Raw genomic sequence first — 12,010 nt, forward strand, 5'->3', positions numbered from 1 at the left:
CACACATACACTAGCACACACTAGCAGACACACACACACACACACACACACACACACACACTCACGTACACGCACGTACACAGGCACACAATAACACACACTCTCACGGCCCTGGGCAGGCACATGAAAGTAATGAGCGTGGAGACCTCCCTCTGGAAGGGGCCCTGCCACTGACCCTTATACACACAGGGTTATCACCACAACCATATGGAGGGAGAGGGGGAGGGGCACAACAATAGTGAGAAACAGAAAACATGGATGAAGTACACTTTTAAACATGAGATAAAGAATCACATTCTTATTCACACAATTGCCAAACAGCCACCAGGACAAAGAGAGAGTCAGCGGGAGAGAGAAAAAGTTTGTGCGTGAAAGAGAATTAGATATTGAGAAAGAAAGGGAGAAGCGCTGTTGGGGATATGTTCGCTGTTTGTCAAGGTCTGTTCTGGGTAGTGTTCAATAGGCACCTAACGGAAGAAACCTGATAGAAACAAGGAGAGAACTACCGGAACTTGTTCAATAGGGAACGCTCATTTTCATTGTCCATTGCAAGTTTTACTACACTGTGCCCTTAGAATAAGACTTGGTGATTTACAACCCCTTTCCCCCTCTTCCTCACCCAGGCGGTATGGGAGGTCTGTTAATGGATAGTGAGGACTCTGCGGCGCCCCCGGTGGAGGACATAAGCAAGTGGAGTGTGGAGGAGGTGTGTGGTTTTGTGGGAGGCCTGGCCGGCTGTGCGGAGTACACACAGGTAAGAACCAGATCAGGATTCTGGTTTATCCACACTTTCAACCAGAGAAAGAGAGAGACAGGGGGAGAGAGCGGTCAGGGCGGGCTGGTGGAAGAGTAGGGTAGAGTATATTTTGTCACCTCAATCAGAGGTTTTACTACTATTTAATTATATAGCTATTATCTCTCACAGCACCACGGCCCGCTCAATGTTATACACACTCATACACACACACACGTCACTGTTGGAAATGAGAGTGGTGTGAGTGTTGGTTGAAGCTCTGTGAGCGTGTGTGTATGAGTGTGGGTTTGTGTGTGTGTGTGTGTGTGTGTGTGTGTATATGAGTGCTGGTGAGTGTATGAGTGAGCGGGTGATTGTGTGTGTGTGTGTCTGTCTGGGCCCTGGCTGAAGTGGCTGTGTCTCTCCTGAAGGTGTTTCGGGAGCAGGCCATCGACGGAGAGACACTCCCGCTGCTCACAGAGGAGCACCTGCTCAACACCATGGGACTGAAGCTGGGCCCTGCGCTCAAGATACGCTCTCAGGTACACACCACTGAATGGCAACACACTGCAGAAGTGTGTGGTGTGTGTGCAGCCTCAAAGTCCAAATGTGCGTGTATGTGTAGACTGTTCTTGTGTGAGTAAACCTCAAGTGTGTGTGTGTGTGTGTGTGTGGGCATGCGTGTGTGCGCGCGCGTTTGTGTGTGTGTGTGTGTGTGCGTGTGTGTGTGTGTGTGTTTGTTAGTGAGTGCTGGAAGCTAGTAGTGTGTCATAGAGTTAACCAAAGCAGATAGATAGTGTAGCCCCTAAAAGTGAGTCCATTTGTCAGAACACAGATTGTCAGGCATACCGTACCATAGCCCTTACCCCTCTCCTCTCTCTCAGGCTGGTGGTACAGTAGAACACAAGGCTGCTTTCCAAACGGTACCGTCTTCCCTACATAGTGCACTACTTTTGGGCTTCTACGTCCTATGGGCTCTGGTTATAAGTAGGCCACAATATAAGGAATAGGGTGCCATTTGCGACGCGGCTTGTGACATGGTGAGCTGAGCGGCTCTAACTTCGGCATGTGGCTTTCGCTCTCTCCCTCTCAGGTGGCGCGGCGCGTTGGCAGACTCTTCTACATGACCAGCTTCCCGCTGGCGCTCCCGGTGCCGCCATCTGCCCTGCGTCTCCCGGACAGGGACCCCCTTCTGTCCGACACCCTTCTGGCGGTCCCACTGCGACCCCCCTCCGTCGCCAGCAGCAGCTCCTCTCCCTACAGCGGCCCTCCGCCCCCGTGTCACTCCTCCCCCAAGCAGGAGAACGGCTCCGCATCAGGGGTCTACGAGGGGGCCAAGACGCCCTCCTAGGACTCAACTGGCTGCACAGGGAACATGAACTGTAGAGGAGGAGGAGGGGTGTAGAGAGGGTTCAGAGAAACCCCCTGTAACAGACATAGAATTGTCCCCATTTCATGTAAAAAATTTAAAAACTACAACTAAAGAAAATGAAATGAAAAGACTTCAACTTCAAGCTCCACTGTGGCTGTAGCCAAGTAGAATCCAAAGACGTGACCGACAGTGGGCTGGAGGGAGAGACGTCATGAAGCAACAGAGGGAGAGAGAGAAAGAGAGAACGAGAAAGAGAGGGAGGGAGCAGACAGCTGGTCTCAGTCAGATTGCCAAAAAAAAGAGCGAAGCGCCACAACTACGACATTCTTCTGAGTGAGACAGACAGACGCTAACGGAAACTATTCCTTCCTGGGCTGAAGGAAGCCCCCCCCCTCTCGCTCTCTCTGCTCCACAACACACCCGGCGGCGCCCAGCACTTAAAAGGAAGACGCCTCTTCCCTCTTTTCTCTCACTCACTTTTCTCCCCACTCCCAGTCTCAGGAGCCCAAACAGCTCAGAAGAACTGAGAATTCCGGAGGCTGGAGCGAAAGGACTCAAACCCCCTCATTATTGCAACTATGCATTCCACAGTCCAAAACCAAAGATTACCGGATGTGTGGAATCAGGACGATATTTCATGTTTGTTTCTGGTGTTTTATTTTTGGTTTGTTTTTGCTTTGTGGGAAAAAATGTGTAGTCTTAGGGAGGAGTGGTATATTAAGGAGAACAGTGGGCCAGGTACCATATAACTGTCTTTAAGAGACAGAGGGGGACTCTTTGAAAGGTGACAAAGGCACACAACACAGTGTTGTGCCCATAAGCCAACAGTCTACGCTGAGTTGTTTCTCTGACACGCCCCTGATAAAAAAAGGGCCAAATGTTACTGATATGGGATGGTGACGAAACGGTGGCTTCGGCTCATAGAGCTAATGTCATTGGAAAATCCTGTTAACTACTGTGGGAGATACAAACACGCTGAATTGTACAGAATGATGCTTATGATGGAAATAAGGTTACAGATGTGTTTCGGGGGTTCATTAAATGTAGTTGCACGAATAACGTTTTCTTTGTGACTGAGCAAAATGTGACTCGCTTAACTTTTGGTGGTACTTTTCTTACGGACGTTTTTGTTGGCCGTTTTATTTTCTCCAAATTGTATATTATTAAAAGAAAGCCCCAATCTTGAATGCTACTTCAGCAGATTAATATGAGGGAATAATATTTATTAGGACTTTTGATGTACAGTGCCTTCCGAAAGTATTCACACCCCTTGACTTTTTACGTATTTTGTTGTGTTACAGCCTGAATTTAAAAGGGATTCCATTTAGATTTTGTGTCACTGATCGACACACAATACCCCATAATGTCAAAGTGGAACTATGTTTACAAATTAATTAAAAATGAAAAGCTGAAATGTCAAGTCAATAAGTTTTCAACCCTTTTGTTATGGCAAGCCAAAATAAGTTCAGGAGTAAAAATGTGCTGAACAAGTCACCTACTAAGTTGCATGGACCGTGCAATAATAGTGTTTAACATGATTTTTAAATGACTACCCCTATGGCCATTACCAGTTTCTTTTTTTTCAATTTAAATTATATTTGGAGAACAGTAATTACAAACAAAAATGACCCCAGCCATTGTCACCTTGGTGGCTATAAGTTCAACACATAGCCTATTATCTATACAACAGTAACGTCATACCCCTGAATGGGGAGAAATATGAGAAAGGATTTACACTGACACATAGCAGCAGTGACGAAACAAAAACATGTTACATTTTTAAAACTGTAGAGTTTTGGGGTGTATTTTAAAATAGGGAATATAGGCCATGTGGAGATGTTCATTGAAACATATATATATATATTTTTGTTTTAGTTCATTCCTAACATGTTTGATAAGATTAGTACAGGTGTTCTCAGGGTACCCCACATGGGGCCCTGGCCCCAAGTTTGAAAACCACTGTACTAACCTCTGGTTGCTTTCTTTCCCTCTCGGCCTCCTCTGCTTCCTCCTGCATGCATTGCAGCCTGCCTTAGCCTCACCACTGAGCTCTACATCACTACCTGTCTCAGTAGCCTCCTCTCTGTAAAGCAAAGTTATTACGAGAACTTAGTAGCGTATTTTTTACTCCTGCTGAGGTAGGCTCCGTTTAACATTGGCTTCTTATTTCATCCTTCTAGCTGGCTTAGCAGTAGTAGCCAGAGCCCTTGAACGTTACTTGAATAAAAGTCTCTGCCGGCAGACAACTATCTGACTGACTGACATAATCTAGAATCAAGTATTTACCAGATGTGCACTCATTCTCCAAGAGTCCGTTTTTGTTTGTTTGAGGGATGTCTGTAGACATAGCAGGAGTCGCAGGACGGTTTTAAAATGGCCTTTTGTCCAGGATCTCGCAGATACACTGTCAGCAGCATCTCTGACTCTCTCTAGCTGGCTACTTGAGCCGGCTGCGAACTGGGGTAGTTCGTTTCAGGTCTCAGGCACCCTAAAAAGGAAAATCAGGGAGGTAAATCAGGGGGACACAAGAGAACATAACGAACAAACCACTGTTCATGATTCTGTTCATTTCCAAAGAAGCAGTGTGATTAGAATTGTCAGATCAATAATATAAGCACTCTGAGCTTTGATCAATGCAATAATTAGATTTTGACCCGTAACTGATTTTATTTATTGTGCACAAAATATGTATATTTGTTTTTTCAAATGAGAAAAAAATGACAGAAGTCTGGACCTCTGTGTCCTCATATGTAGTTACGGCCATGACTACCCCATCTCTGTCACAGGAGGTTGGTGGCAACTTAATTGGGGAGAACGGGCTCATGGTAATGACTGGAGCAGAATTAGTGGAATGGTAACACATACGTCAAACACATTCCATTTGCGCCGTTACGGCCATTATTATGAGCTGTTCTCCCCTCACCAGCCTCCTGTGATCTCTGTACCCTATACATACAATTACTTGTAAGGTCCCTCAGTCGAGCAGTGAATTTCAAGCACATATTAAACCACAAAAACCATGGAGGTTTTCCAATGGTTTGCAAAGAAGGACACCGATTGGTAGATGGGTAAAAAAAAAGCAGACAAAGTCTAAGCCATTGGGGAGGGGGATACTAAACTAGAATTGGAACTGCTATTGTTTTAAGATGGTCATACCATGGATAATTTAGCTATTTGGTTTTTAATTTTAGGACCTACAATTTAGGTCTACTTTTTTTTTCTTCATTATTTGATCAAATATTGAATTGAGTCTTTTACCATTATAGCCCATAAAAACGCGTGGAATAAGACATTCATAAATGGCAAAAAGACAGCAAAACATTTTATAACAAGGAATAAGGTTTGAAGTGTCTGTCCTATATACAGGAGATATAAGAAAGCTCGGGAAATATATATTGAACAAAAATATAAACGCAACATGTAAAGTTTTGGTCCCATGTTTCATGAGCTGAAATACAAATCCTGGAAATTTTCCATACGCACAAAAAGCTTATTTCTCTCAAATGTTGTGCTCAAATTCGTTTACATCCCTGTCAGTGAGCATTTCACCTTTGCCAAGATAAGGCATCCAACTGTCAGAAACGCTCAACAACTTTTTTCTCTCCTCACTTGAATACTAGCAGTCAGTGATACGAGTAGTCAGAGAATACTCTTTGGAGTGTTTTCTCTGACTGTTGGATGGTGTGTGTTTGTAGGAGAGTGGACTCCTGGGGGCATGGTTCAGGTCAACACCAGCTGTCAAAGTGTGAGGTTGTGCCGCAGGCCAAGGCCTCCCTGCCTGTGGGGATAAACCTGACCCTTCCACACACACACACACACTCACACCCACCTTTATCCTTCAAAGAAAACAGTTTCCACTGAAGCTGTCAAACTGACATGTATTGGTCACTGCTGGGATTTCTGCTGGGATTTCATTGGCTTGGTCTTCAGCTCTTACTCAACTGGTTGCTATTGTGTGCAAGTGATGTATGCAACAGGGTTTCCGTTAGCCGGTAGGCCTAATAGCCGGCTTCTGTACGATCATTTATAGTGCTGAGTGACCTAGTGCTTTTTGAAGTCTTTCGGTTTCAATTTAGATTATTGAAAAATAATCACGGTTTTATATTTCGGTTTTAATTATTTGGGTTGAATACTGTAACACAGAATAAAATAATAAATAAAAGTCTCATGATTGGTAGTGACTGCCCATTACTGCTTATCCCTTATTAACCATCATATATTCACATTACTTTAATAAAATATTTCAGTTGTTGTGTATATTACATTTGTTTTATTTGATATCTTTATTACTTCATTCCAAGTCATCAACTCATCTCTATAGAGCTACGACACAGGCGGTCTGACAAAAATAACTATTTTGTAGTTCTTCAAAGTAAATAAGGCATACTTTTATGACTGCTGAATACCAACTATGAATCCCTTAGATCACGTATTTTCAGGAAGCGATAACTCGCGAAATAACAGCTGCTCTCGATATCCCCTCAATATCAGCCATTCTTCGGTCTCTTCTGTAGAAGGCGTAAAAAAAAAAACAGACCAGACAAGTAGATGTGCAGTGGATTATGGTCACAAACTAGGTTTCCATCCAATTGGTGACAGATTTTCATGTGAATATGCTTAAATCACCATAAAAACCATTTGCACATTTTTCCATCAGAGATGTGTTTCCATCAAATTGACTTGTTGAGGATAAAAAGCTGTGTGTGATGACGTAGCGCACATAAAATACCTTTTCCGGTTAAATTCCCAATTACTGAATAAAAGTTAAATGTGTTTCCATTGCATTTTCAAGTCAACTGCAGGTTTTCTCCCCCCCAAAATTACATTATATAGCGAGTGTGCCCTCTCTGGTAGTGGCATGTGTGCTCTAGCCAACAGCTTGAAGATACAGCCTACATCAGGGATGGGCAACTGGTGGCCTGTGGGTCGCCTCCATTTTATAGACCCTCGGAACAATTTCCAAAGACAAAAAAATTATATATATACAGTACCAGTCAAAAGTTTGGACACACCAACTCAATTCAGGGGTTTTTCTTTATTTTTACTATTTTCTACATTGTAGAATAATAGGGAAGACATCAAAACTATGAAATAACACATATAGAATCATGTAGTAACCAAAACAGTGTTAAAAAAATCCAAATATATTATATATTTGAGATTCTTCAAAGTAGCCAACCTTTGTCTTGATGACAGCTTTGCATGCTCTTGGCATTTCCTCAACCAGCTTCATGATGTAGTCACCTGGAATGCATTTCAATTAACAGGTGTGCCTTGTTAAAAGTTAATTTGTGCAATTTCTTTCCTTCTTAATGCATCTGAGCCAATCAGTTGTGTTGTGACAAGGTAGGGGTGGTATACAGAAGATAGCCCTATTTGGTAAAAGACCACGTCCATATTATGGCAAGAACAGTTCAAATAAGCAAAGAGAAACGACAGTCCATCATTACCTTAAGACATGAGGGTCAGTCAATGCGGAAAATTTCAAGAACTTTGTGCAGCGCTATGAAACTGGCTCTCATGAGGACCGCCACAGGAATGGAATACCCCCGAGTTCCCTCTGCTGCAAGAGGACAAGTGCATTAGAGTTACCAGCCTCAGAAATCGCCAATTAACTGCACCTCCGATTGCAGCCCAAATAAATGCTTCACGGAGTTCAAGTAACAGACACACCTTAACATCAACTGTTCAGAGGAGACTGCGTGAATTAGGCCTTCATGGTCAAATTACTGCAAAGAAACCACTACTGAAGGACACCAACAAGAAGAAGAGACTTGCTTGGGCAAAGAAACACAAGCGATGGACATTAGACCGGTGGAAATCTGTCCTTTGGTCTGATGAGTCCAAATTTGAGATTTTTGGTTCCAACCTCCGTGTCTTTGTGAGACAGAGTAGGTGAACAGATGATCTCCGCATGTGTGGTTCCCATCGTGAAGCATGGAGGAGGTGGTGGGATGGTGTGTGGGTGCTTTGCTGGTGACACTGTTAGTAATTTATTTATTTAAGGCACACTTAACCAGCATGGCTACCACAGCATTTTCCAGCGATACGCCATTCCATCTGATGTTTTTAACAGGACAATGATCCAACTCACCTCCAGGCTGTGCAAGGGGTATTTGACCAAGGAGAGTGATGGAGTGCTGCACCAGATGACCTGGCCTCCACAGTCACCTGACCTCAAACCAATTGAGGTGGTTTGGGATGAGTTGGTCCGCAGAGTGAAATAAAAGCAGCCAACAAGCGCTCAGCATATGTGGGAACTCCTTCAAGACTTTTGGAAAAGCATTCCAGGTGAAGCATCATAATTTATTTAATCTTTAGCCTGCAATGACCACAACATGTCATTGCGTGACTCCCAAGTTTTCCACCTACATTTCTCACATAATTAATTTTACAGACACAAAAATATCCCACCTTATAGCATTTTTTGTTGTTGTAGACATTTGGAAAGTTGACCAACAAATCTTCTGTTTCCATCAGGCCTGTCATTACATTTTATTTATCTGACATGTACTTTACTCGCATAAAAAGGTTGTATGGAAACCTGGTTACTGTGGTTAATTGCCACATGTAGAATATTGGCCTGTTGGAAATTACAACACCCTACTACATTGCACAGTTCAGCTGGATCTGATTTATCTCTAGAGAAACTGTGCAGTGTGTGCATTGAGCTCACAGTAAAAACCGAACGAACTGGTCGATTCGTTTTTTTTTAAAACCCGAAAAAGAACCATCATTTCGGTTAATCACTCAGACGTCCGAAAAGCTGATTTCACTGACCAATTGTCCCAGAGGAGAAGAACAAAAATCGATTGCGAAATAATGCTTTTTAGCCTATTCTTTGATGGAAATACCAGTCGATGTAAATACATTAGACTTTTCATGCTTATTGGTCTATAGGTTAATTTGCATCATTTTGAGGAATTAAATTGGCACATGTACAGTAGTCGAGATTCGTTATACATCTTATCACACGTGTACAGCACACAGATACAGAGCCTTTGAGCGGAAAATCTGTCAGACAGTACCAGAGGTGCTGCTACAGCATCTCAAACAGCAAATGCATAAGCAACGAATGGCAGGCTTCATCAGCGTGTCACACACCACTTTGCAATGAGTTGTAGGGAGTTTGCATTTTGAAAACATGTACTTACCTTGCTTCAAAATAGCCTAGCCAAAATCAGACCATATCCGTGGAGGCAATTATTTTATACTGAACAAAAATATAATTTCAAAAGATTTGACTGAGTTACAGTTCATATTAGGAAATCAGCCAATTGAAATAAATCCATTAGGCCCTATTCTATGGATTTCATATGACTGATCACAGATACCTTAAAAAAAAGTAGGGGCGTGGATCAGAAAACCAGTCAGTATCTGGTGTGACCACCATTCACCTCTTGAAGCGCAACACATCTCCTTCGCATTGAGTTGATCAAGCAGTTGATTCTGGCCTGTGGAATGTTGTCCCACTTCTCTTCAATGGCTGTGTTTGAAGTTACTGGATATTGGCGGGAACTGGAAAATACTGTCGCACAAGTCAATCCAGAGCATCTCAAACATGCTCAATGGGTGATATGTTTGATGAGTATGCAGGCCATGGAAGAACTGGGACATTTTCAGCATCCAGTAATTGTGTACAGATCCTTGCGACATGAGGCTGTGCATTATCATGCTGAAACATGAGGTGATGGAGGTGGAGGAACGGTACGACAATGGTACTTAGGACCTCGTCATGGTATCTCTGTCCATTCAAAGTGTCATCGATAAAATGCAATTGCATTCGTTGTCCGTAGCTTACGCCTGCCAATACCATAATTACACTGCCAAATCGCTCAGTCACACGACACAATACACGTACGTGGTCTGTGGTTGTGAGGCCTGTTGGACATAATGCCAAATTCTCTAAAACGACGTTGGAGGCAGCTTATGGTAGAGAAATAAACATTTCATTCTCTGGCAACAGCTCTGATGGACATTCCTGCAGTCAGCATGCCAATTGCACACTTCCTCAAAACTTGAAACATCTGTGGCATTGTGGGACAAAACTGCATATTTTAGAGTGGTATTTTACTGTCCCCAGTACAAGGTGCACCTGTGTAATGATCAAGCTGTTTAGTCAGCTTCTTGATATGCCACACCTGTCAGGTGGATGGATTATCTTGGCAAAGAAGACATGCTCACTAACACTGATATAAACACATTTGTGCACAACATTTGAGAGAAATACTCTTTTTTTTTTGCTTATGGAGAATTTCTGGGACCTTTTATTTCAGCTCATGAAACATGGGACCAGCACTTTACATGTGGTATTTATATTTTTGTTCAGTAAATATAAACTTTCATTGTCCACTAGGCCTAACCAAAGGAACAATCGCCATAATATTAGCAACCCATGCTAGTTGTTGTTAGATCTCCCATCTTGCTAAATTTCTAACAAATATTTTATTCTCTATCACATGAAACTGCTATCATGTGCGGTGCGTTGTGATAGGCTAATGTTGTTTTCCCATTAATTGCATTATGGCATTTACATTGGCGCGTATCCTACTGTCTTGTGCACATTGCTGCGCTTAGGTGAAAAAAAGTTTAACATTTTAAACTAAAGTCTGATCTGTTTGGAATAGGCCATTTCTTTCACGACAAGCGGACTAATTTGAATATATCAACTTTTCTACTATGGGAGATAATATATAAAGTGAAATAAACAATAAAAATACTATCTACCTCACTTGCTTTGGCAATGTTAACACATGTTTCCCATGCCAATAAAGCCCTTGAATTGAATAGTAACTTTAGACTGTAATAAAGGTTGAATTAAATATATTTTTTAAATCGTTCCAACCTCCACTTGCATGTTCTGTTAATATGAATTACCATAATCTAAATGTGATTTGTCATTCCGAGCACCGTGGGTGGACGTCCTAATCAGGTTATGCATCCAATGCACATGGGTCCGGTAAATGTTTCAAAATGTCCAGTAAATTAAAATGCTGATGAAATGTCGGGCGCCACATTTTCCTAATGGAAACCCTTTCATGCACACACCCTTTAAAACGGTCTTAAAGATGCACTGCAAAAATATGAGATATTTATCAAGGAACGGTCTCTTTTGTCTGGTTAGAAAACCACGAGACAAATGTCTTGCTGGTAGGCTTTAGGTGGAATTTTAGCCATATTGCTCATACCTATCCAGTCCTTTCAGATCTACAAGTGCCTAGGGGTTGTTAATGAATGTTCCAATGTTACCTTGATACACTCACTACCAGAAGGAAGGAGAGTGGAAAGAGGGAATGAGTGGAGGGGGAGAGCAGAGGAAGGAGTCCACTCTCCTTTTTATAGAGGCAGTCTGAAGAAGCAGTGGAAGGAGAGGAGTAATGATATAGAGGCAGTGAAGAAGCAGAGGAAGGAGGAGAGGAGTAATGATATAGAGGCAGTGAAGAAGCAGAGGAAGGAGGAGAGGAGTAATGATATAGAGGCAGTCTGAAGAAGCAGTGGAAGGAGGAGAGGATTAATGATAGAGGCAGTCTGAAGAAGCAGAGGAAGGAGGAGAAGACTAATGATATAGAGGCAGTCTGAAGAAGCAGAGGAAGGAGAGGAGTAATGATATAGGCAGTCTGAAGAAGCAGAGGAAGGAGGAGAGGAGTAATGATATAGAGGCAGTCTGAAGAAGCAGAGGAAGGAGGAGAGGAGTAATGATATAGAGGCAGTCTGAAGAAGCAGAGGAAGGATGAGAGGAGTAATGATAGAGGCAGTCTGAAGAAGCAGAGGAAGGAGAGGAGTAATGATATAGAGGCAGTCTGAAGAAGCAGTGGAAGGAAATGTAGTGATGGTGCAGAAAATGAGGATTAAGTGTGTGTGTGTGTGAGTTGGCAAGGAAACAGACACAGTCTGTGTTCCTGCTT

General features: G+C 42.7%; 1 protein-coding gene across 5 annotated transcripts in view; it reads left to right on the forward strand.

Annotated features, from left to right (window-relative positions):
• Window positions 1–6,282, forward strand: part of LOC115132110 (sterile alpha motif domain-containing protein 11-like) — an 85,505-nt gene extending 79,223 nt beyond the window's left edge. For 4 of the 5 annotated variants that reach the window (XM_029664366.2, XM_029664365.2, XM_029664368.2 and 1 more), the window contains exons 11-13: window positions 624–754; window positions 1,165–1,275; window positions 1,827–6,282. In XM_029664366.2, the coding sequence (XP_029520226.1) occupies window positions 624–754; window positions 1,165–1,275; window positions 1,827–2,084 (500 nt within the window). In that variant the 3' untranslated portion in view covers window positions 2,085–6,282. The remainder of the gene's footprint in view (window positions 1–623; window positions 755–1,164; window positions 1,276–1,826) is intronic. The other variant, XM_029664367.2, reaches the window with a different exon arrangement.
• The last annotated feature ends 5,728 nt before the right edge of the window (window positions 6,283–12,010 follow it).

The sequence above is a fragment of the Oncorhynchus nerka genome, linkage group LG7 (genome assembly GCF_034236695.1).
Source record: "Oncorhynchus nerka isolate Pitt River linkage group LG7, Oner_Uvic_2.0, whole genome shotgun sequence".
In the NCBI taxonomy this organism is placed as follows: domain Eukaryota; kingdom Metazoa; phylum Chordata; class Actinopteri; order Salmoniformes; family Salmonidae; genus Oncorhynchus; species Oncorhynchus nerka.